The sequence below is a fragment of the Panthera tigris genome, chromosome F2, assembly GCF_018350195.1.
Source record: "Panthera tigris isolate Pti1 chromosome F2, P.tigris_Pti1_mat1.1, whole genome shotgun sequence".
Taxonomy (NCBI): domain Eukaryota; kingdom Metazoa; phylum Chordata; class Mammalia; order Carnivora; family Felidae; genus Panthera; species Panthera tigris.
The window spans coordinates 17800533-17827851 of record NC_056676.1 but is presented as its reverse complement, the minus strand read 5'-3'; the positions used below and the strand labels follow the sequence as shown (position 1 = coordinate 17827851).

General features: G+C 37.4%; 1 protein-coding gene across 11 annotated transcripts in view; it reads right to left on the bottom strand.

Annotated features, from left to right (window-relative positions):
• Window positions 1-27319, bottom strand: part of CSPP1 (centrosome and spindle pole associated protein 1) — a 155066-nt gene that overhangs the window by 3329 nt on the left and 124418 nt on the right. For all 11 annotated transcript variants that reach the window (XR_444829.3, XM_042972850.1, XM_042972848.1 and 8 more), the window contains 10 exons: window positions 27063-27209; window positions 24036-24140; window positions 22040-22106; window positions 21336-21453; window positions 16660-16799; window positions 13267-13407; window positions 10911-10957; window positions 6742-6805; window positions 2902-3011; window positions 375-513 (listed from right to left, as the gene is read on the bottom strand). Coding sequence is in view for 10 of the 11 variants with exons in the window: in XM_042972850.1 (XP_042828784.1) it covers window positions 375-513; window positions 2902-3011; window positions 6742-6805; window positions 10911-10957; window positions 13267-13407; window positions 16660-16799; window positions 21336-21453; window positions 22040-22106; window positions 24036-24140; window positions 27063-27209 (1078 nt within the window). In the remaining variant the exon portion in view is untranslated. The remainder of the gene's footprint in view (window positions 1-374; window positions 514-2901; window positions 3012-6741; window positions 6806-10910; window positions 10958-13266; window positions 13408-16659; window positions 16800-21335; window positions 21454-22039; window positions 22107-24035; window positions 24141-27062; window positions 27210-27319) is intronic.

Sequence of the window (27319 nt, the reverse complement as noted above, 5' to 3'; positions counted from 1 at the left end):
GGCAAGTAAAAAAAAAAAATTGTGAAGTTAATTTCTAACAATCTCTAACTTCAATAAGGGAGGTGAGATAATGAAACTAATACATTTTCCCTGGTGAAAGCAAAGCCTAGATACATTTAGTAAAAACTTCATCTGTTTAGAATCCACTAAAAAAAAAAGTACCCTCTCTGGTAGAAAGAATCTGATGCAAAATTGATCCTAAGTCGAGGTTTTCCTGGATGGTATCTGTGGTTCTAGTCCTTACAATTCAAAGAGATTTCAGAATTCCTTCCTCTATCCCCTGACCCCAGCCATCAGTGAAAACTCCCACGGAAACAGGTTTCAGTTCTTACAGAATGTGCTATGTATACAGTCTATTAAGCTTGGCCATTTACCTGTATTAATCGGTTTATTCTGAAATTCATTCAGTCTTCGCATCCGTTCTTCATTTCTCGTTCTAAGCTGATCAATGTTTATACTGGACACAGATTTCAAAGACAGACCATCTGGTGGTACATTAGGATGACCATTATCCTGTAATTAGAAAACAGAATTTCAGAAACAATCATTAGTTAACATAAAATGTTAATAAATCAGTGAATCTAAAAATACTCTTGCCCCTAATAAGTGTACAGTGTGATGACCAAAATAAAATGGAAATCTGTAGCATTTATATTCTAACTCCTGGTTTTTATATTCATGCAGGCTCAGATGAAGGTATAGCATTTGTGATTATATTTAAATGCCATCAGGCTGGGGTGAAAGTGGGGAATTGTAAGACCCAAAAGGTAAAAATTGAAGTAACGGGGTAAGAATCAGTTGAGCTACAGTAATCAAGACACAGTGGTAATGGCATAAAGACAGACCTACAGATCAATGGAATAGATATGAGAGCCTGGGAATAAACCTTTACCTTTATGGAGAAAAGAGCCAACAAAATTCACTAGGGGAAAGAATATCTTTCCAACAAATATTGGAACAACTGGATTGTTCACATACAAAAAAATGAATTTGGAACCCAAACCTCACATCAATTGCAAAAGTTAACACAGAGTGGATCACTGCCTTAAATTTAAGAGCAAAAGCTATAGGGGTGCCTGCGTGGCTCAGTAGGTTAAGCATCTGGCTCTTGGTTTCGAGCCCCATATCGGGCTCTGTGCTGGTAGTACTGAGTCTGCTTGGGATTTGATCTCTCCCTTCTTTGCCCCTCCCCCACTCACACTGTCTCTGTCTCTCTCAAAGTAAATACATTAAAAAAAAAAAATGCAAAAGCTGTAAAATTCCTTAGAAGAAAACACAGAAGTAATTTTCATGATAACTGGGTTAGGTAATGGTTTCTTAGATAAAATACCAAAAGTACAAGCAATAGAAGACTGCTAAATTGGACCTCATCAAGATTAAAAGCTTCTCTATTTTAGTAGACACCATCAAGAGTAAAAGCCACAAAATTAAAGAAAAATATGCAGATCATATATCTAGTAAAGGACTTGTGTCTAGACATATAAAGAACTTACAAAACAACAGACAACCTGATTAGAAAATGGACAAAGGATTTGCATAGACATATTTTCAAAGATACACCAATGGCTAAGAAGCACATGAAAATATACTGAACATCTTAGGGAAATACAAATCAAACCCACAGTGATATATTGCTTCATCACACTCACTAGGATGACTATAATAAAAGAGACGGTAACAAGTGGTGACCATGATACCGAACACCTGGCTTCCCTTCATATACTGCTGCTAGGAGTATAAAATGGTATAGCCACTTTGGAAAACAGTCTGGCAGTTCCTCAAAATGTGGGCCACAGTTAACTCTATAACCCAACAATTCAATTCCTAGGTGTTTATGCAACAGAATACAAAAGCATTAAAAAACTTGTACACATGGGGCACCTGAGTGGCTCAGTCAAGTGAGTGTCTGACTCTTGCTTTCGGCTCAGGTCATTATCTCACAGTTTGTGGGTTCAAGCCCCATGTTGGGCTCTGTGCTAACTGCGTGGAGCCTGTTTTGGTTTCTCTCTCTTTGCCCCTCCCCTGTTTGCACGCTCGCTCTCTTTCTAAATAAGTTTAAAAATTTTTTTTAAAAACTGAACACAAATGTTTTAAAAGCAGTATTCCTAACAGACAAAAAAATGGAAAAAACACAAATGTCCATCAAATGATGGATAAATGAAAAAAAAATGGAATATCCATACAAAGAAGTATTCAACAATAAAAAGGAGGCAAGTACTGACATGCTGAAACTTCAAAGAAAAAAGAAGTCAGTCACAAATGACCGTATCTCATTTCTGTGTATCCAGAAAAGGCAACTCTATAGAAACAGAAAGTAAATTAACGGTTGCTGGGGAAAGAAATTTAAGAAACTGCCCAAAGTTGTCTACTCAACAAAGTACATATCTCAACAATGTCACAAAGGCTTTTTACTAGCTACACTGTAAAAACATTTACAAACATCCTATGAGAAGAATATGGGCTGAATATCAGTCTTGCTGTCTAATGTGACCTTGGGCAAGTTATCTGACCAAAATAGAAGAAACCTATACAGTACATGCCTAAAAAGATACAGCAGATTTTTCAATAAATGTTTATCAGTTGCTTCTTGTACATTCTCTGAAATCGAAATACTCCGCAAAGGAGAAAGAGGAAGATTAGGGTGTGGAATGAACATTACTGAACATTCTGTGCCAGCACTATTAGACTTGTACTCACACGAAGAGACAGAAAAATACTACCTCAAAGAAGCCAAGGTACCAGAGTTCAATGACCGGCCTCAGGTCAGCCAACTATTTGGTGGTAAAGCCTACATACAGACCTAGGGCTATCTCTTCCAGAACAAGTGCTCATTGTTTACTGGACCACACCTCTCACTCCTAAACTGAAAAGGGAAAAAAATGAAAGACATTTCATACATACAAAGTCCAGTCCTTTCAATTTGTTCCTCCTGCGCTCCCTTGCAGAGGGCAGCTGTGACTGTGGAGGGAGGGGGTCATCTTCAATGGCAGGATATGTTTCACCATAAGCACCTAGGAGGACCACACAAAAAGAAGTCTTAAACATGCACCATTTCACATCTTTTTACTCAGAGCTAAACAAAGGCTCTCTTTTTTTTAATAGCTTTAAGATATTATTTACATATAATAAAATTCAGCTACCATAAATGTACATAGTTCAATAACTTTTCTAGAATTGTGCAGTCATCACTACCACCCAGTTTTAGAACATGGCTGTCACCTCAAAAAAGTTCCCTTTGCTTGCATGCAATCACAACTCCCACCTGCCCAGCCCCGTGTAAACATTAATCTGCTTTCAATCTCAGGAGATTTACCTTTCCTGAGATTCCATATAAATGGAATTATACAATGTAATATTTTGCGTCTTCCACTCAGCATAGTATGTTTGAGGTTCTTCTACATTGTACCATGTATCAATTCATTCTTGCTGAATAACTGCTCCATCATATGGATACGTCACATTTTATCTATGCATTTACCAGCTGATAGACACTTGAACTGTTTCTAGTTGGTGATTATTAATGCTGCTATGAACATTCATGTGCGTGTCTTTGTGGCCATACATTTTCATTTCTTTGGGGGTATATTCCTAGGAGTTAAATGCTGGATATTACATGGAACTTAATGTTTAGCATTCTGAGTAACTGCCAAACCATTTTCAGAAGTGGTTCTACCATTTCACATAGTAAGAAGGTTCTAGTTTCTTCATATCCTCACCAACACTTGGTATTATATTTTTAATTACAGCCTTTCTAGTGACCATGGAGGTAAATAGCTTATAACATTTAGAATTTTTTCCCCAACTCCTTATTAAAAAAAAAAAAACCTGAAGGAAAGTTGTAAATATAACAAATACCTAAAATCACCATTTCTTATTTTTCCTCATTTCTATTTGAGGGGGGAGGGTGTTGTTGCTGGTTTTTGCTGAACCAGTAAGTTGCAGGTATCATGACACTTCATCCCCACATACTTGAGCACATACTATCTACAAGGACTGTCTCCTACATTAAGCCTACAATTCCACTATCACATTCAGGAAATTTAACATTGATACAATACTATCATTTATCCCTGTAAGTGACACTCAAATTTCTGATATTTAAAATGTACTGGGTTTGTTGTTGTTGTTGTTCTTTTTTTAAGGCAGCAATAGCTACATTTTATTTAATAAGATGTGGTTTTCTAAAACTCCAAAAATAAAGTTTTCTGACTTCGGAGCACCTGGGTGGCACAGTCAGATGAGCATCCAACTTCAGCTCAGGTCATGATCTCATGGATCGTGAGTTCGAGCCCCACATTGGGCTCTGTGCTGACAGCTCAGAGCCTGGAACCTGCTTCAGATTCTGTGTCCCTCCCCCCCACCCCATCCCCAGCTCCTCCCTCACTCACACTCTGTCTCTCTCTCTCAAAAATAAACATTAAAAAATTTTAATAAAAAAAAATAAAGTTTTCTGACTTCTATATATACCCCACCACTAATTCATTTGCTTTATTTAAAATATATATACTATTTTTTTTTACAAGAACTTTAAGTTCAGTAAAATGGAGTAGAAAATAGAGAATTCCTATATACCCCTGTCCACACACACATAGCTTACCTATCAACAACCTCCACCAGAATGGTATATTTGTTGAAATCAATGAGCCTGCACTGATACATTATCACCCAATATCCAGAATTTACATTAGGCTTCACTCTTGGTGTTGTACATTACATAGGTTTTGACCTGTATCCACAATGACAGTATCCTACAGAACAGCTTCATTGCCCTAAAACTCTTCGGTGTACCACCTATTCATTCCTCCCTCTACTGTAACCCTTGGCAACTGTTGATTTCTTTACTGCCTCCATAGTTTTGTATTTTCCAGATGGTCATATAGCTGGAATCATACAGTATGTAGCCTATTCAGATTGGCTTTTTACACTGGTAAGCATTCAAGGATCCTCTGTCTTTCCATGGTTTCATAACACATTCCTTTTTAGCACTAATATTGCATTGTCTGGACGTACCAGAGTATATTTATCCATTTACCTTCTGAAAGCCATCTTGTTTGCTTCCTGGTCTTGCCAATTACTGATAAAACTGCTGTAAGTATCTTGGTGAGGATTTTTGTATGGACACAAGTTTCAACTCCTTTGGGTAAATACTAAGGAATATAAGTGCTGCATTGAAAGGTAAGGAGTATGTTTGGTTTCCTAAGAAACACCCAAAGTGGCTGTACCATTTTACATTCCCATCAGCTGTGAGAGTTCCTGTGGATTTTGACCATTCTAATAGTTGTATCTCGTTGTTAATTTACATTTCCCTAAAGACATATTTTCAAGGGCCTATTTGGCATCTGTAAGTCTTTAGTGAAATGTCTGTTTGTATCTTTCACCCATCTTTTAATTCTTTCTTATTGTTGAGTTTTCAGAATTCTTTGTATATTTTGGCTAACAGTCCTTTATCAGATAAGTCTTTTGCCAAGTATTTTCTCCTAGTCTGGGCCTGTCTTCTCATTCTCTTGCGATGGTCTTTCACAGAGCATTAGTATTTAATGAAGTCTAGTTTATCCAATTTCTCTCTCTCATGGCTTATGCCTGGTGTTGTATCTAAAAGTCATCACTATACCCAAGTTCTTCTAGGTTTTCTCCTCTACTATCTTCTAGGAATTTTATAACTTTACATTTTACATTTGGGTCTATGGTCCATTTTGAGTTGATTTTTGTGAAGGGTGTAAGGTCTGTGTCTAGATTCATTTTTTTGCATGTAGATGTCCAGTTGTTCTGCAGCATTTATTGAAAAGACCATCTTTTATCCATTGCAACTGCCTTTGCTCTTTTCAGTTGACTATACTTGTTTGGGTCTATTTCTAGACTCTACTCCGTTCAAATGATCTATCTGTATATTCTTTTACCAATACCATCCCATCTTGATTACTGTAACTTTATAGTAAGTCTTGAGGTCAGGTAGTGTTAGTCCTCATCTTTGTCCTCTTTCCATATGGTGCTGGCTATTCTGGGTCTTTTGCCCCTCCATATAAACTTTAGAATCAGTTTGTTGATATCCATAAATTTTGATTGGGATTGCACTGAATTTGTAGATCAAGTTGGGAAGAACCACGGTCTTAAACCATACTGAGTTTCCCAATCCATGAAATAGATATTTCTATTTTATTTCATAAGAGTTTTATAGTTGTTTTCATAAAACAAAACAAAACAAACTTAAAAAACTACTAAGTATATATTCTTAGGACTTTTTAAAATTGAAAGATTCACATATAGTTTTAAGAAATGGTAGAGGTCCTTTATACACTTTGCCCAGTTCCTCCCAGTGGTACTGTTTTGCAAAACAAGAGCAATAATCTCACACCCAGGATATTGACACTGATAAAATGCACTTGATACTGATCTCTTAGTAGCAGTCCATAGTATGGAAGTACTGCAGTTTAACTACTCACCTATTGAAGGAAATCTGAGCTGAGTCCAGCTTTGGCTATTAGAAGTAAAGCTGTTATGAAAATTCATGTACAGGGATTTGTGAGAACCATTTCTATGACTTCTAAAGCTCATTTTAGTTATAAAGTTTTGAAGATTAGAGTTTTTAAGATTAATTTGATAATTATTAAGTTAGTAAAACAGAATATTCACTTTTTACCACCTTGTAAAACAAAGAGTAGTGATTTTGTAAATATGGAAAAAAGTACTTAAATATAATGTTTAAGATTTAAATAACTAGATCCGTAAAATAAATATACTCACCAATAAAAGCACTATCAGATTCCAGTAATGAAGTTTTCAAAAAGTCATCAGCGTGCTCTCTAAGCTAAAAGAAACATCATACATTAACAACTTTTATTAGTATTGTATGGAAAAATAACAAACTTTTACCAAGAGGCACATGTCTCCACACTGTTCCCAAAATTAGCAAAAAAGGATGGCTGCTTCCTTCCTACACCACATTCCAATGTCCCCCAAATACAAGAAAGGCCCTTTTTTATAAATTTTTTTAAGTTTATTTATTTTTGAGAGAGAGAGCATGCACATGAGTTGGGGAGAGGGGGAAAGAGAATCCAGATCAAGAATCAAGCCAAAACTGACAGCTAGATGCTTAACCAACTGAGCCACCGAGAGGTCTACCCCAGGAAAGGGGTTGTCTACTGAGGTTCACAATTAAAATTAAAAGGTCTTTAAACACCGCCAAGACCCACTCATTCTTTCAATAAATCTGTGTAGTGCACTATTTCCTCCATGCCAGGAACAAAGATGAGTAAGAGTTTCTACTGTGGAGTGGATCACAGTGCCATGGGGGACAGAGAGGAGCACGCCCCCAGACAAGGAAAGCCCTGTGTGACAGCAGTGGTCACACAGGTATAGCACAGATGTAGAGAGAACAGAAGAGTAGGAAACAAAATAACACTATGACTGGGCTTGTAATGAGCTCTCAAATAAGGGATTAACAGATTTACATACAGAGAATAGTATCACCTTAGATGCTAGAAGGAGCCTAAAGTCACCTGACACCACCTCCCCACCAGATTTTTAGGATGTGCTAGAATGCACCACCAAAGAGCTATTATCCATTAATTTCTAAATACATTCCACTGATACACAGCATTGATTATCACAAAGTTCTTCTCTTTCACTCAGTTCTTCCATATACTGCATTTAACTTTCCTTTTTAACACCTATTGATTCTGCTTTTACTTTTTAGCATGAAAATAACAGCATCTAATATTTACCAAATGGTCTGGAGCAGGTGTCCCTAGCATGGCATACTTATCGCCACACCTCTCTGTTCTTCATCACAGTCCTTCACATAACTGAAAAGTGATCCAAGTCCACCCAAGCTCTATCTTCTCCATGACAACCTGCCCCACTTTCATTTGTGTTTCCTATATAATCCAGTTTCTAGGAAGATGAGGAGCCCAAAATTTATTAGCTTTTTGGTAACAGCCATGATAAACTGTTGGCTTATGCTAAGTTTCTACTCAGCAAAATACAGTGTTACTAATCCAGGGTTTTTTAAATTTTTTTTTAAATTTAATTCTGAGAGAGAGAGCATGAGCAGGGAGGAGCAGAGAGAGGGGGAGACACAGAATCCAAAGCAGGCTCTGGGCTCTGAGCTAGCAGCACAGAGCCTGACGTGGGGCTCAAACTCACAGATTGCAAGTTCATGATCTGAGCTGAAGTCAGCCGCTTAACTGACTGAGCCACCCAGGTGCCCCACTAATCCAGGATTTTAATCAAAATCCCAGCTGTTAAATTTCGATATCTTTTCACTGAGAAATGTGGCTGCCACACACAGAGAAACCTACTGACCTACAGAATCTTCAGGAATAGGTGTGGTACAGGGACAAAGGAGCTCTTGAGACCACCTTGGTTTCAGATCTGGGCTTTGCAGCTTACTGACTGCGTGGCCATGTGCTAGCAGTTTCCTCATATGTTAAATAGGGATAAGCACACCTTGTTGTGAACTTTAGAGAAATAAATGTCAAGTATCTGGCACAGGTGAGCAGTGGTCACGCTGTAAATGGTAGCTATTAGCAACATCATTATCAGTTCAAAACTAAGTACCAACAGCTACCAACTGGTAACCCTGGGCTACTAAAACAGCCTACCTGAGCCTTATCTTTATAATCTGAAAATGGGGGCAATACTGTTTCTGCCATTCATGTGTGTGAAGATTAAATTTCTTTCCAACCCCAATCTTTTCCCCTGAACTTATCTGTCTGCTACTTGCCAGTTCCGACTGTTTGTCTAATAGGCATCTCAAAACTTACCATGTCTAAAACTAAGTTCGTAAATCTCTCCCCCCACAAATGTGTTTCTTCTGCCTTCCTACTGCTATAAACGTCAACTCCCAACCAGAACCCTTGACTCCACCTTTGATTCCCCATACTCTAGAACCAATATGTCAAAATCCTTTCAGGTCTCCTTTCAAAATAAATCCAAACACTTCTGGGGTGCCTGGATGGCTCAGTTGGTTAAGTGTCCAACTCTTAATTTCAGCTCAGGTCATGATCTCACGGTTTGTAAGCTGGAACCCCGCGTCAGCCTCTGCACTAACAGCAAGGAGACTGCTTAGGATTCTCTCTCTCCCTCTCTGCTCCTCCTCTGCATGCATGCGCGCGCGCTCTCTCTCTCTCTCTCTCTCTCTCTCTAAATAAACATACATACATACATAAATTTGGCCACTTCTGACCACTTCCACTACTCCTACCCCAGGCTAAATCACTTAGATTATAGCAGTAGCCATGTGTCACTACTCTGCTCTAAAACTCTGGAAGCTTCTCAACATGTGCACAATGTAAAAGGCAAAACCCTGTGATGAGTTTGGAGGCTCTGCAGTCCAGCCCAACACCACTCTACCCACTCTGCTCATGGTTCTCCAGCCTCCCCAGCCTGGTCACTGCTTCCTGTATGCACCAAGCCTACTCTTGCCCAGGGCCACTGCCTAGAAGCTGCTTCCTCCAGATGTGTCCCCTGCTAATTCACACAGCCACTTCCTTGATGTCCTTATTTGAATATTACCTCCTCCATGAAGCCTTTCATGCCCACTGTATTTCACATTATAAACCCTCTTTTTAAATGTTTGAGAGAGACTAGAGAGAGAGAGAGAGAGAGACGAGAGAGAGAACGTGAGCAGGGGAGGGGCAGAGAGAGAGGGAGACACAGAATTTGAAGCAGACTCCAGCCTCCGAGCTGTCAGCACAGAGCCTGACGTGGAGCTTGAACTCATGAACCACGAGATCATGACCTGAGCCAAAGTCAGACACCTAACCGAGCCACCCAGGTGCCCCCCAACATTGTAAACTCTCTTACCCCAGGACACCCAGCACCCTTTCCAGGCTATTATTTTCTCCAGAGCCCCACAATCTAACATACTATATATTTATTTATTGTCTCTCCCTCTTAACAGAAAGCTAGCCCTCAGAGGGCAGGGATTTTTGTTCATTCCTATGCCCCCAGCACCTAGCACCGTCTATCTGCTCCACAGTAAGTATTCAATACATATTTGTTGCATGAAAGCAGCTCATCCCTTCTCTTAAGTGTTTACTTGAGAGAGACAATACATGTACACACATGCATGAGGGGCAGAGAGAGAGAGAGAGAGAGAGAGAGAGAGAGGGAGAGAGGGGGAGAGAGAGAGAGAGAGAGAGGGAGAAAGAGGATCCCAAGCAGGCTCCACACTGTCAGCACAGAGCCCAATGCAGGGCTTGATCTCAGGAACCTGAGCCACAATCCAGAGTCAGATGCTTAACAAACTGAGCTGCCCAGGGGCCCCTCATTCCTTCCCTTTATTCAGTCTCTGCACAGATTTCACCTCCTCACGATAAGAGTAACACCCTTACCTTGCTTTCTTTCTTAATAGACCTCACCAATATTTATATAATAAACTCCTACTTCCACTGCTGCTCATACTGACAGCAAACACGCTGCACTTATTATGGGCCAGGCTCTATGCTAAAGGCTTTTTTAATACATTATCTCACTTAATCCCCACAACAACCCAAACTATTTTTCATTTATTTAATCAACATTTATATAGAAATTACGTGACAGGCCTATCTCTAAGTGCCTTGCAAATAATAATTTACTTATAGCCACCCTCAGAGGTAATACTATCCTATTTTACAGATCAGGAAGCTAAGGCACAGAAAGATTAAATATCTTGCCTGAAGTCACACGATTAAAAACAGACCAACTTGAAGAGCCTAGATCCAATGCCACAGTATACTTTGTATAACAATATATTTTCTATGTATTATACTAATATATCTCTACTACCCACTACATGGATGAGACAATATTTAATTTCTTTCTTAATTCAATATTCAAAACTGGATTACTCACCATATTTCTAAAAATTTTTTATCCCCCAAAAACTAACATGAAAAATTGTGGTAAAAAAATAAGTGGTTTCTTACCATTCTGTGGTCCCGTACTTTAGCACTTGGGATAGCATCCAAGTCAACTACAGTTAATGGAGAAAAAAAGTTAGAAAACATTTTAAAATAAAAATTTTTAGGGGCACCTGGGTGGCTCAGTTAGTTGAGCATCTGACTTGAGCTCAGGTCATTATCTCACATCTTGGCATGAGTTCGGGCCCTGCGTCAGACTCTGTGCTGACAGCTCGGAGCCTGGAGCCTGCTTCAGATTCTGTCTCTCTCTGCCCTTCCCCAGCTAGCATGCTCTCTCTCTCTCTCAAAAATACATGAACATTAAAAACAGATTTTCTAAAATAAAATTTAAAAAAAAATTTTAGAATATCTTTTGTAACTAGCTAGTGCTCTATTAGAAATTCTTTTTCAACTATCACATTTTACAATTACGTTAAGATATTACTTATTAATAAATATAACTAAGCATCCATTTTAATTGAATAAAATTCTTCCATTCACATTAATGAATAGAAACTGTAAAATCACTGTGAACTTGAAACTGATGCCTACAGAAAGAGAAAATAATGCAGAATTCTTCACCATCTTCTTTCATACTTCCACAATCTGTGTAGAAATCTGCTGAGTGGAGTTAAACACAGGCCCCTCACATGAACTGAAGGAGGCTAGTTCAGCTCTAGGTTTCTGGTTCCAGGGGCAAATATTCTGGATCATGTATACCAAAGGTCCCTCTTTGATCTGACCAGTGTTCCTATGTGTTCCTCTGAATAGTGCATTTTGTCCTTTAGAACCTGCCATTGGGAATAAATACTCTACCAATGAATGACAGCCTGTATTCCTTCTTAGAATTTTTTTTTTAATATTTATTTTGAGAAAGAGAGGGAGAGAGCAGGGTAGGGGCAGAGAAAGAGAGAGGGAGAAAGAGAGATTACCAAGCAGGCCCCATGCTATCAGTACGGAGCCCGGCACAGGGCTTGCCCTCACAAACCATGAGATCATGACCTGAGCCGAAAATCCAAGAATCAGATACTTAACCAACTGAGCCACCCAGGCTCTTAGAATATTTTATACCATGTTTGTGACTGTTTTATAGTTAAACCATATTTTTATGAATTAAGTCATCATACTGTTTGTTGGAAGGTGGCAGATGTTGCTATGGATACCCACAGCGCAAAAACACATCTGAATCTACCTGGGGACTATTTTTGGGTTAATCAGCCTAATTTGCCAAGATCACACCAGATCAGATCATCAGCTGGAATTCCTAAGGGAAAATTCCACCAAAATGCTTGTAAAGGTTGAACAACGTATTTGCTTTTCTCTTCTCTGATGGCATGCCTAGTATTTATCATAGCATTTGGGTTACTCTGCCGTCAGAGGGTGATCTATGAGACCATTGTGAAAAATTCTGTACAAGATAGAGGAAAGACTTTCCCTATATCAATCTTTATCAAAGTCTTGACCTGGGCCTAAAGTGGTATACCCCTTACTCCTGTGATACTGTCTCATGGTCAAAAAAAGGTTCCTCAGATCCTGCAGGCCAGATCAACCTGCCAAGTTAGGGTCTTAAATTTTCCTAAAAGTAACTGGTAGGACCATGTCTTCTCATTCTTGTTACCAGACTATAGCGTTTGTACAACTCATTTTCTATGGCCACTCTCAGTGGCCTGAAGGCTAGCAAAGCTGGTGAAATATGTGTGAGGGTCACTGGATCAACAGGGAGCACAAATACTGAGGCAGCTGCTCCACTCTGCTACCAGATGCTCCCCCACCCCTAGTTCCACACTCCCAAGGGACCCTAGATTTCTCTTTTGCAGCATTCATCACACTTAATGCTTATTTAGCAGCTAATGTCTCCCCCGAAGTATAAGCTCCTAGAGAGCAGTAGCATTATTTCCTTCATCACCACATCCCCTGGATATGCGTATTTGTGCTCACGGTAGTCACTTAGTAAGTATCTGCTGACTGGCTGATTATACAAAAACATGTTCACAGCCCAGTCTGGTACTGTACAAACTTTATGTCGTATCAAAACCTGGCAGACACGCATGATAATGAAATGCCCCAGCATTCCTTCCCTTGGTTCCTACTTCTTGCTGTAGATGTCACCTGACCTAGCCAAGGTGCTCAATCTTCCTCATTACAGTGAATGGCTGGGCCCTTCTCATACATGGATAACATACCTCAGCCACACCAATCAGAGCCCTCCCTGGGACCTGTATTTTTCTGGGACTATATGCCACAAGAGCCATGTGAGCATAAAGCCACCAGTGCAGGGAAATTGCCTGGAACTGAAATCAATACCAGAGAGAGAAAAAAGCCAATAACAACAACAAAAAACAACTCACTGATACTATTTGAGATAGTAATGACTATTTCTTACCTTCAGCACCTTCCTGCATCTTTATTCTATTCAGTTTCTTCTGCTGTTCTCTTAGCAGGGCTTGCTGCTGAATCTCTAAGGTGTGGTGATCTCTTGGAGGATCCGGGTACATAAATTTCAGATCAATTCGTGTTTCTGAATCTAGTACAAAAATACACAGCTAAGTTCAATCTTGTTTCCAAATGAAATTTTATTAAACTTCACTATAAACATATGAATAACCTAATTTCAAAATCAAAGAATATAAATAATAAAATATCACTAAAGTCAAAAGATACTAAAATTATCATAAAACTAAAGAACATGAAATTAATTTTCTTTAAATAGATGCCCTTTGACAAACTTACCAACATTATAAGGAAACCCTCACCAGAACAAGCACTAACTTATTAGGCATTCTCCTACCATCCCACTCCCGAAGATACCCCCCATCCCAAACACATAGCTAGGCAACTATGTCCAAGCAGTCAGTCATATGGCTATAACTCAGGCAGCCATGAAACACTGTAATCACAGCCAATCCCTAAAATATACTGAAAAAATGAAAATATAATGTTACTGGCCAATTAAAATTTTAACCCTTGCAAGTATCATGCAAAAAGCAAGACAAATGTAGACTGGCTGGAACTTTAGGAGAGAGATGTCATTAGTGGAGGAAATGACAGTCTAAGAATTCACCTATGCCACAATTCAAGAATATTAATTGATCAGAATGAAAATGTTAAACCTTAATTTTTAAATGTTGAGAACAAAAATATACTACATACATTAAAAAGCCCTGAAACTATTATTCCCTTTGATCTACTAATTACACTTCTGGGATAGAATTTAAAGAATTGATCCTAAATATATAAAAAGCTTTATGATCAGAAGTTACCAAAATTATCAAAATAATGTAATAGTATAACATAATAAAAAATGGGAACTATGTTGAATACCTAAGAATTAGAAAATGATTAAGGACAAAGTTAACAGAAGAGACTGGACACATGAACTTGGATTGGATAGACCCTGACTTTGCCACTTTCAGACTCTGTTTCCTCTCTGTAAAAACAAGAGATATCAACAACTGAGTCACATGATGAACAAGGACTCAATGTGGAAATAACATAGGGAAAATGAGTGGCTCAATTTGTGGTGTAAACCTTTTTTGTTCTCATGATCTCATGATCTTTGAGGACCCCTAAGAGCTTTTATCTAAGTCTCTCACATACACAAACTTTATTAGAAATTAAACTAAAAAAAAAAAAATTTAAAAATGAGAACACACAAACACACTGTAGTATAGCATCAGAGCAATGAAGTTATCAGATGCTGTGTAACCTCCAGAAAACCTGTATACACACGTGAGAATAAAAATAAAGACAAAAATGTCTTAATTTATAATAAAAAGGTTTTTTTTAATGTTTATTTATATTTGAGAGAGAGAGAGAGAGAGAGAGAGCGCGCAAGTGGCGGAGGGGCAGAGAGAGGGAGACAGAATCTGAAGCAGGTTCCAGGCTCCGAGCTGTCAGCACAGAGCTCAACACAAGGCTTGAATTCATGAGCCGTGAGATCATGACCTGAACTGAAGTTGGACACTTAACCAACTGAGCCACCCATGTGCCCTGAATAAAAACAGTTTTGACCTCACAGATCCCCTGACCAAATTCTTGAGATGCACTGGCTTGTTTTTTTCCAAACATTTATTTATTTTTGAGAGACAGAGAGAGAGCACAAGCAGGTGGAGGGGCAGAAAGAGAGGGGGACACAGAATTTGAAGCAGGCTCCAGACTCTGAGCTGTCAGCACAGAGCTTGATGCAGGGCTTGAACTCACCAACCGTGAGATCATGACCTGAGCCTAAGTAAGACACTTAACTGACTGAAACACCCAAGCACACCAGTAATTTTTTTTAATGTTTATTTTTGAGAAAGAGAGAGCTTACCTACATGCAAGCAGAGGAGGGGCAGAAAGAGAGGGAGACACAGAATCCAAAGCAGGTTCTGTGCTGGTGCTCTAACCCATGAACCGTGAAATCATGACCTGAGCAAAAGTTGGATACTCCACTGACAGGCACCAAGGTGCCCCAAGACCCACTGGGCTTAATACAATTCCTGCATACAGTAAATTGTCAACAATAATAGAATTAAAAAGCTACAGTATATGTAAATGATGACACTTGTAAGTATAAATGAAAAACAAAAGGAAAAATTAACACTTAGATCTTATTTTTACCCTTTTTGCTTTAATTAGGCTCAGAAAGAAGACTTGAAATAAGAATGGTGTTTATATTTAGGTGGTTTGAGTAAGGTGATTTTTCCCTCTTTATCTGTATTTTCAAAACTCTCAATAATAGCTCTTACTCTTAAAAGTAAAATGAAGACCCTCTCTCTCTGCCCCTCCCCCACTCATGCTCGCTTGCTCTCTCTCTCTCACAAATAAACAAACATTTACAAAAAAGTAAAAAGAAGAAAAGTTAAATTCTGGTATAGATCATATGATCACACATCCATCTCTGCCCCCTTGACTCCAATACCTGCTCTATTAAATGGTCCAAAAGGAAAGTCACATATAACACACATTTTGGCTCCTCTACACATTTTCCATCTCCCAGGCCACTGTGTATCTTGGCAATCTATTTCCCTACTAAGCTTTCTCTCCTCCTTCTAAGTGCTTTATCAAATCTTCTCTACTTTCTTCCTTCAAAAATCCTCTATTTGCTCCTGCCTCCTCAGGGACCCTGCTCTCATCATTCTCTCTCTCTTCTGTATCTCACACCTCTTCCCCAGTGACAGCCCTTCATATTAGCATCCTAACAAGTTCCCCAGACCTGGACCCTTTGCTCCTCCCCTTCCTGGCCAAACTTCCTCCAAGGGTTGCCTTCAACACTTTGCCTCCTAGTCAATCCTCATTGCAAAGTTAATTGGTTTCTGATGCCATAATTTCACCAAAAAAGATCTAATTGAGGTCACCAGTGACATCTCATCCAACTGACACTTTGCAATATTCATCTTACATGATCCCTTCTCCTTGACACACTCTTCCCTTAGCTTTCAGGATACCACATTCTCCTGCTTTTCCTCCAGTCACTCTGGCTGTTCCTTCCCAGTTTCTTTCCTCAGCTCATCTTGCTCTGTCCACCTTTCATTAATGACACTCTTCTCATTCTACCTGATTGAATCCACTCCTGACAGGCTTTAACAGCTCTATGCTCTTCAAAAGAAAAGAGATACACTAAAGCTTCGTTCGGATACTGAAGAACTAGAGTATACGGAAGTTTACTCATCATCTTACTCATCATCGTTTAAAACATGTATTATAAATGAAACTACTTTAGAAAAAGGATACAAATAAATACTTGAATATGGGTAGAACACAGGCTGTGTCTTTAAAACAGCAGCATTCTACTCACCTCTGTCTTTCAACTCATTGAAGTCATGAATATTCTGAAAAGTAGTAGCATCTAAGCCCTTAGGTGACTGTCTTCTGACAGGAGCTTGCAACCGATGTCTAGCCATGTCAAATATATCCATGGGATTCTTTTCTCTTTTCCTACAGATAAATGACAAATTTTGATAAATGTGTTTTAAGGAAAAGAAAATTAGAGTTCACATTTAACTCCTTGTTCAAGAAATGTGGCATCTGACATCATAATATATTATAAAAATTTAATATCTGCTTTTTCAAGCTCTTGTATTAAAAAATACAGTAAAGGTTACTATAATCTTTCAAGATATTCCGATGCAAAGTACCTTATTAGAAGAGTAAAATGACTTAGCTTTACCTTACAATGTTCCACACAGTAGAGAGGTCACAGCCGTTAAGGTCAGCAAGACCAAGATTCAAAGACCAGCTCTGCTATTTACTGGCAGTCTGACCCTGATTTTATCATCTGTAAGATGTAGATGATGTCTATTCCTTTTAATTAAGTGAAATTACACACTGTAATGTACCCAGCATTGTATCTGACACATATTAGGTAATTAAAAAATGTTATCTTCCCCTCAGCCTAAAATAAAAATTATACAGAGAAATGTGGTATTAATATGCTGCCCAATATAACGGGTACTACCCACAGTCTCCAACATTAATTTTACAGTGGGCTTTCAGGGAATTCAATACCTAATTAGTTAATTAATGCTCTAATCCCGTGGTACCTAGGAAGTTAACATAATAAGCAGGTGGCTTAGTAAGCGAGTTTCCTGCTAGGGCTTTGGGGAAGTGACTAAGAAGAGGACAGGGATGGGGGACAGTGTCTTTAGCCCTGAAAAGAAAAACCAGGTATCCCCTGCTGCTTCCCATAGCACCAGATAGGCCTATATTATTTAGTATTCTTTTTGAAAATGGAACTTTAATCTACAACTGTCAGAGACTTGGTCCCATTCCTGCCTTCATTTCTTTGTTCACTAAATCTTCCCTAAGCACCTAGATGGGAACAGCTTGGATCCCAACAGGCGATACCACCTCAGGGTGAGGATGAGGAGTCACTGGGGCCACAAAACTATCTTGTCAAGGCTGAGACAGACCTCTAAATAGTGAGCCACCCAGGGTGACAGGATTCATTAAAATGCAAAACAAATGGTAAAAAGGCTTACAGGAGGCCATTAAATTTGACTCCTATCTAGTTTCCATTAATGCTAAGAGTTAAATAAAATGCTAAGTTAGGAATTAGGTTGTTAAATCTTCTTTGCATGTGAGCTAGCTAATGTTTGTTTTGTGCCTAACATATAGTAAGAGCTCAATAATGTGAATTAACAAGAGATTCTTTTTGTGACAGTTTATAAAATCAGAATAAAGAATCAACTCTGGGATGTCTCTGACTACAATACATGTTAAAAATTATACCAAAGTAAATGTATTAAACAACTCTTGCTCAATGATGGCAATTCTAACATATATTCTCTAACTTAAGTTAGCACATAGAATTTACAAGGCAGTTTCAAATACATACATTTATTTATTCTTCACTAAAGTATCTTGGGGTAGAAATTATCATTACCATTTACAAATGAGAAAACTGAAGAGCTGCCTGGTTTCTCTTTCTTATATTGGTTTGCTAAAAGGGAGTACAGCATTCAACTTATGAATGAAAAAAAGAAAATAAATAAAATGCCAATAACCTATTATATTGAATTAAATATGCATGTCTGAATACAGAATGCTGCAATAGTTAAGACATTTATAACATCATGAAAGTAAATACAGAAAAACTATACCGACCTCTCAATTACTTAGAAGTAATTAATCTATTATAAAAGAAAATCACCACCTTGGGTTACTACATCATTATCTAGCCATTCTATATCACAAAACTTCCTCACTGTGTTTATTTCGCCAGAACATACTCAGAGGTTAAGATGCTATAAGGGCACCTGGGTGGCTCAGTGGGTTAAGCACCTGACTTCAGGTCATAATCTCAGTTTGTGAGTTCGAGTCTGATGTCGGGCTCTATGCTGACAGCTCAGAGCCTGGAGCCTGCTTCACATTCTGTATCTCCCTCTCTCTCTCTCTGCCCCTCCCCCACTCATGCGCGCACGCTCTCTCTCGCTCTCTCTCTCTCACAAAAATAAACATTAAACAATTTAAAAATTTAAAAAAAGATGCTACGTAAAAATCCTACTACATACTGGATTAGAATCATGAATGTCATTATGAACTGAACAAATATACAAAGTGACAGACCCGGGAACAATGACAGATATATGCTAATATGACTTAGCACACATACATGTATTAAATTCTCTAGCTCTGTCCACTGTCCATCTGCCCAGAAGCAATGACACCCAGTAGCAGCAAGCACAACCAGCATTCAGAGCTTGGTTTCTAAATACCATTCTCCAAGAGGAATCATGGCTCCCTGGAGAAATGGCTGATTTTAGGGCTGAGGTAGGGGAAGTACAAGAGGATCCTGGAGTGTCTTATAATACCAGAAAGTAAAGAAGTGCCCACAAAAAATGGAAAATGGATTATAACTCAAAGTACAAAATAAATATACAGGAAACAAAAGTGATATAAATAAATGATTGAATAAAGGGAAGAGAAGGGACAAATCTTTCCTACAGTTTTTATTTTTTATTTTAAATTTTATTATTTTACCATTTACAATTCTGAATAATATATATAGATAACCCACCCCCTCTCCAGGAGATGGAGCTTAATCCCACCTCCTACCTATTCTTGCAAGTGTGCCAGATTTATTGATTCGTGTCCTAAGAATACTAACTGCAGCAGAGAAACTTGGCAAATTCTACTTTAACCAAATGATAAAGGTTCCCATCCCCAGGGATATCAAGTAGATGCCATGTACCCCCATGATGCGATGCAATGTGATGTGATGAGAAGACCACCTGCCCTGTGCTATTCTTTCCAAAAACCCTTAACACCAGTCTAATCATGAATAAATAAACTTCAGACAAACCCAGATTAAGTGACATTCTACAGGATTCCAGAACTCAATAACCCTCTAGACTGTTAGTCATGAAAACAAGAATGAGAAATTGTTTCAGACCAGAGGGGATTAGGAGACATGACAACTAAATGTAATGTGGTACTGTATATATTGATTACATCCTGGAATAGAAAGAGAACATTAATGGAAAAACTAGAGAAATCCAAAAAGTCTGGGACATAGTAGTAATGTTCCAATATCAGCTTTTTAGTGACAGTCATACTCTAGTATGATGTTAACAATTGGGAAAACTCTAGTAAGATGTTAACAATTAGGAAAACTGAGGGGCATATGGGAATTATGTACTATGTTTGCAACTTTTCTTTAAAATTATGCCAAAATAAATAATTTTTTAAAAAATAAACACCCTTTAATAAAATTGTGGCAGTTACCCACTATATTGACTTTACTTCCTACTAATAGACTACAATCTGCAGTTTGAAGAATACTGCTTTAAAAAATATAGGAGTCCTTTTGGCAAAAATTATCAGAAATATTTGGTAGTAAGTTACTTGGCTAGAAAATATTTTAAAAAATACATTTTTAATGTAAAATGCAAAAAATAGCTTTAAAATGATTATTCCAACTCTGAAGTCTTCAATTCCTATATCATTTTCCCCTAAAGGACTAAATTTCTGTGCCTGATTTTGTAGAAGACTAAGAAAGGGAAAGTAAAGAGATTGTTTTCTTAATTGCCTAGTTTATGTCTTCTTCTAGTCTTGTTTCAACTACCTCTTTTCTAATGTGGACTTCCCTACCACTTAAATCAGTTTTTACAAAGCAACTTCTGCACCCATTTGCCTTGTGTACATAAGGTCAAAAAAATGAGTCAATTATTTTTCATTCATGGATTTATGTGGTGAGACAAACAATCCATTCTAAGATAGAGCTGGAAGAATGGTGTAATCCCAAAACTTAAATTTCACTAAATCTAATCCTATTAAACATTTCAAGGTTAGGGCTATTATTTCTGGTTTTCCTTCAAGAAGGAACTACTTCTTTCTAACTCCCCCATCCCAGTATCTCTGTCAACACAACCACCACTATCATCACTGCCATAAATATATTATTGGCAGAAGGGAAAGACAGTTAAAACATTCAATTTAAATGTTTTATATTAGGTTAAGTATTCATTAAATATCCCGTATTTTCACAATGAATGGGTTCAACAGGTGTGGATAAATGTTTTATGAAGGCAATGTAATCTACATAAAATTCAAGAATGTGAATCTAAAAGCATACTGGTTAAAGAAAGAGCTATTTTGCCCCCACCAAAAAAAAAAAAAAGAAGAAGAAGAAGGAAAGAAAAAGAAAACCTACCACACACTATAAATACAGGCTCAATAAATCATATATTACTTTGGATTAGTTGTACTGAGTGCTTCCACTAAGATATAACTGTTTAGCTAGATTTCTTTTGAGGGAAAAGGCTATTTCAGTCATATAATTTCACCAACACTCTGTTAAAAATTTTTCTCAAGCATGCATACCATTCATTCTAATAAATGTGACTTTACAATAAAGATTAATTAATCCTGTTCCAAAACTGTAGAATTACTGGATAGGTTCTGATTAATGTACGATTCCTTTTCCTGAACACAAAAGATATTAACAAATAAAAAACACAATTCAAAACTTACCTTATATGAATTTCATCATCACTATCCATATGTAGCAACCGCCCTTGTAGACGCCGCTCTTCACTACGAAGCTGTTTCCTCATTTCTGATAACTCCATTATTACATTTTTTTTCTCCTCTGAAAATTCACAAAAAGTAAAAAATAAGACAGGTGTAAGAACAGAAGATTAAGCATTTAATATAACCTGACATCACAAAATGCTCAGAGAGACAGTTTTATGAAAAGTTAATTTTTATGTTTTTTATATATACACAGATCACATTCATGAACACCAGTAAGGCCCCACACACATTTCTAATAATACAGGAATTTCAAAAGTCAAGAAATATTCTTGGGGTGGGGAAAGTGCAACTATGAAGGGGCAGCACAAGAGCGTTCCTCTGAGGTGATGCCACAGTTCTACACCCTGACTGTATAGTAGTCACACAAGTTTTACATAATACAAATGCACAGAGTCACACAAAAATACAAACACACATAATTACTTCATGTTCAAACTGTGAGCCCTGATAGAGGTCTGTAGAACAGCAATGTTAATTTCCTGGCTATCGTACTATGTAAGATATTACCACGGAGGGAAGCTGCGTTAAGGGTACACAAGACCTCACTATACTCTTTGGCAACATTCTATGAGTGTATAATTATTTCAAAACAGAAGTTTAAGGGAAATATTCTAGATTACAGACTTCATAGTTAACTCTACCTTCTGCACGGAGCTGATTTCTCCTGGCAGGTACTGGAGGAGACTGTGCCCTGGACACGGAACTTTCCTGTTTAATAATCATAACAAAGACACACTCAGTATGTCTTCCCTACTCAGAAGCTTGAAAAGAATAATTTTTTTAAGTAACTATATGTAAAAAAACCCAGACTTCCCAGTATCCTATCTATACTCTTACCTACATGTATTTTTCTTATCACAATGGGACAGTCTTTGCTCCATCCAAAAGCAATCCCTTCACTGTCCTGTCTATCTAGTTAAGTGACTCTCACCTCCTCCCATCACTCTCTTGCCTCAGCCTATGCTTAAAAATCTTTTCCTTCTTGGGGCGCCTGGGCATCCGACTTCAGCTCAGGTCATAATCTCACAGTTTGTGGGTTTGAGCCCCATGTTGGATTCTGTGCCTCGCTCTCTCTCTCTCTGCCCCTCCCCCGCTCATGCTCAGTCTGTCAAAAATAAATAAACATTAAAAAAAAATAAAAAATAAATCTTCCTTCTTAAAAAAATTCTTACCTCCTCCTTCATCTCTATCTACTAGCCCTTCTCTACTTCCCTCCATAGCCCTCCCACTTTCAAGAAGAAGAGATGCAATGTGGGTATCTACTTCCTCATGCCCATTCACTCCTCACCATACAGCTACTGCCTTTGCTTCTATACCCCATTACTCCAGTAACATAGCTCTCCCCAAAGTCACCAGTGATCCCCAAGTGACAGTTAATGGGTATTTTATGCCCTTATTTTACTTGCCCAGTAGCAACTGATATTGCCACGGTCGCTTTCTGTTTGCTTTCTCTGCTTCTTAAATATTTAATTCCCTAGTTTTCCATCCTCTATTCTTTGCTTTCCCCAAACTCATCCTAGACTACTGTACTAATCTAAGAAGCAAATGGTAATGGCTTCCAAAACTACAAAACCAGTCCAGAGCGCCTTCCTTAGCCCAACCTATTTTCAACCGACTACTCTATAAATCTCACAAGAAACTTGAAAGTCGTCACTGATACCTACCCCACATACACAGTTAGTAAATACCACTATTTGTGTCTCTTAAGTATGTCTTGAACTTGTCACCCGTTGTCAGTTGTTAATGTCACTGCCTTTAAGTCCTCAAAGTCTCACAGCTGGACTTCTGCAAAACCATTTTAACTTGTTTCCAAGTTTAAGGTCTTGCTCAACCTCTAAAATACACTGATCTCCACACCACTGCCTAAGAGAACATTATGTAAGACATATATGGCCATTCTCCTACTTATGACATATATCATTCCCTTAAAGTAGTACATGCATTCCCATTTGTTATCTACTACAGACCTACTAAATCAGAGTCTCAGAGGGTGAGATTCAGGACAATGTTCTAACATCTTTGTCTACTCCAGTAATTAGCCTGTTTGGTATCCATGGGAATAAAGTCAAACCCCTTAGCACTCCATACAACATCCCACATACGTTCTGACAGATACTTCTGTTGCCATCTTGGTCAGGCATTATCAGGCCAGACCAAACTGCTGTATTCTCCATGTGTGCCATATGGCTTACACCTCCCTTCATGATTTTACACACACTAAAAGTCCCTCATGCTCCTCTTTATGGCAAATTCCTACTCCTTTTTCAAGAGTCAACTCAAAGGATCAACCCTTCTGGAACATCTTCCCGGCTCTCTTTTGATGGGAGCTCAGTATAAGGGACTTTATTAGCATAACTACAGCTAGCCAGATATTATATTATCAAAGAAAAGGCCTTCTTGAGGGACCTACACAAGAACCATTTGCTAAATTATAAACTGTCAAAAGAATTTAAAACTTAGGGCACCAAATATCAACTACAGGTGAAGCAACAAACAAATGTAAACATTATCTGTATTTCATATCTGAAAAAATGTAACCTAGCTAAATATAATGACTAAAAAAAGAAAATCTCATTCAATTCCCCCCATCTAAAATAACTTAGCTAAGATTAACATATCAAAAGAAAAAGTATATACCTGAATAAAGGAACTTATAATGCTGTCAACTGAAGGAGGTCTTTGGAGTTTGCTTGCAATTTTGTTCTGAAGAGCAGGAACTACAGGAGAAGGCTGTCTCAAGCGCTGGGGGAGAAAATATACACACATTGACCAACATATGTATGTATACACACATACATGCACGTGTGTGTGTGTGTGTGTGTGTGTGTGTGTGTGTGTGTGTGTACAAACACCCCTAATAGTTAGCAAGGCCATTTAAGAAGTTCAGAATGCTATTGCTTTTATTTCATAAAACACTTTTTACCAAAAAAAGTCAGAAATTCAATTATGTAGATCAAAAACATCAGTTATGATAAACATAAATTGACTTAGATATTGTTATTAAAAGAACTCTCAGATTAGAATAAAAAAATTCAATAAACTTAAGCAACAGTAAAAACCAAGTATTAGCAAAACAACAAAAACAAAAACAAAAAGAACTAAAGTAAAAATTTGTCTTAGTAATAAAAAGAAATAGAACAACACAAAAAACAAAAACTCTTTTCTGGAAAATAATATAAATCAAACTCTAAAATCTAGATCCCTAGTCACCAAGAGCATCTTGGATGAGGGAATTTTCCAGATCACAATTGCATTCTGTGTCTCCATAAGAAAATAAAACAGGGTTTTAGTTTACAACATAATAAAGCTAACAGTTGCCAACTTCACATTAAAATCAAAACACTAAAGACATAAAAACTCCCAACAAAATGCAATAATAATTATCTGGTTAAAAAAAAAACACCCAGACCAGACCAGAGTATGTGTGTGGATATTAAGCTGTTCATGTTGCATGGTACAAAATCAAATATTACTTTCACTGGTGACTTTGATAAAATTAGAAATATATGAGAAAATCTTTTCTTTTAAAATCACTAGATGACCACGAGCAGAATCATACAGACAATATAAACCCTGTAAAGGACCACAGAGGATGAAGCAAGCAAAGCATACTACACATAATAAGAAAACAAGTAACTATCAAGGAGCAAAACAAACAAAAAATCAGAAATTCAATTAATATGATCAAATATATTGGGTATGATAAAAAGAGAGGGATATAGGGATCACTATTCCAAAGACTGTAACTCTGATTAGGATAAAAAAAGCAAATTAAAAAAAAAAAAAAACCTCACAAAACCAAATTCAAAAAACTAAATATATAAGCTAACTAAAAAATAAATGGTGACACAAAAGTAAAAACTGAGAGAAAAGACAAAAATATCTATCAGGCATACATGAATAAAAGAAAAATTATAGCTAACAAGGATAACTTCACAAATGAGAGCAAAATGCATTAAACAGAACAAAGCTGATTTAAAACTTAGGTACTTCAAAACTGAACTATAACAGTCATAAAACTGTACATTCCTATGGAAAGCATTTTCTCTTAAACATAGTAAGAAATTGGCAATTGTGAAAATTGTGGAAAACAACTATTTTTCATTCTTAAATAATCAATTTTACAAGAAAATATTCTCTGTGTTTTCCACTTGGTTTTGCTACAAGCCTCACATGGCTCTAAAAAATAAATGTTATTAATTTAAAAAATAAATGAATGACACTTGAATACTATTTTAAAAGGTGGAACAAATATATATCCAACTTTATATCCTATGAATGAAGGATATAACATTACTAGAACACTGAAAAGAAATAAAACAAACAAAAACATAGGTGTTACTTATAAATTCTCTTTTAAACAGTATTTCAGTAGATTCTAATTGCAAACATTTATCTCTATCACCATAAAACCTGGGGTGAGAAATAAAACAGTGTATTTGAGACAATCAGAAATGGTTCATATTGTTTATAGTAGGTCACATACTGAATAGTGCACCAAACCACATCATAAATACACTAGAAGAGTCCACTGGTTAAAAGTAATCTTGCAAATGCTGTTTAGAAAAAACAATGTCTGTATAAATCTAAATTTGTGAAAACCATTTTCTTAAATTGGGGTAAACCTACAGAACATAGAGTTTTTTTCAACGTGTGGTCCACAGGCTGATATCCATCCAAGCCCTGTGAAATGCAGATTCCTGGACTAACCTCAGACTTATTACAATGTCAGATACTCTATAAATGAGACCTAAAGATGTATTTTTAACAAATCCTGTGATACTTATGCATATAAAATTTTAAATACAGCTTTGAAATATGAGCAAGGGTATAAACTAGAGCTTCATAGGGGCCAACTGGTTTCCTTGAGAGAAAACCTCTAATAACTTTAATCCATGCACCTAACTGTGGATATCCACCAATCTCAGATATGGACTTCAAACCAGTCCATTGTGAGCCACTGGGCTCTTTTTTAATTTCCAATCCATCAAGGATAAATACGTAAAACAGTAAAAATGAACTACTAGATACATGAAATTTTTTATTTTTATTTATTTTTAATTTTTTTTTAACATTTATTTCTTATTGAGAAACAGAGAGAGACAGCATGAGCAAGGGAGGGGCAGAGAGAGGAGGAGACACAGAATCCGAAGCAGACTCCAGGCTCTGAGCTGTCAGCACAGAGTCCGACACGGGGCTCGAACTCACATACTGTGAGATCATGACCTGAGCCTGAGTCAACCAGGCGCCCCATATACGTGAAAATTTTTAAAAAGACATTACACTATTCAAGTCCAACTTAATCAGATTCAACAGACATATGATTACTCTGACAAAGTGCTACAAAAGCTTCCTAACATCTACTCTCCATTTCTGTACTTACTCTTATCATGAATAGCTGGTTGGGTGCTGCTCCACTGACCATATGAACAAGATTAAGAATGACTAAGGTAAGTAACCCCCTTACATTCACTGGGGGAGCGGGGGGGGAACAGCAGCAAAGCACAGGAAGTTCAGTGCACTGTACCCAAATGAAGTAGCAAGATGGAAGGGAGGAACAAAAGCATCTCCTCCACCATTTCCTGTTTGCTAACAACTCCGTGACTCTCACGGAGAAAGTGGGTTAAACTACAGGTTTAATTTACATTTTTGTCTGAAACTTACTTTTGTTTCCTCCCCAATTATATTTTCTCTTGCATAGTAGTGCTGAAGCTGAAGATTATGTTTTTCTTCCTCTTCTTTCTTCTTTCTTTCCACTTCTTTCCGTCTTTCTTCAGCTAACCGAATAAGCTCTTCATTTTTGAGCCTTTGCTTTAAAATAAAGAGAAAAATATAGACTCCATACATACATTCTATAGTCTATTCAAATATCTCTTATTTGTCTGAAATAAAGAGATAAAATTGAAGATATATTTCTATTA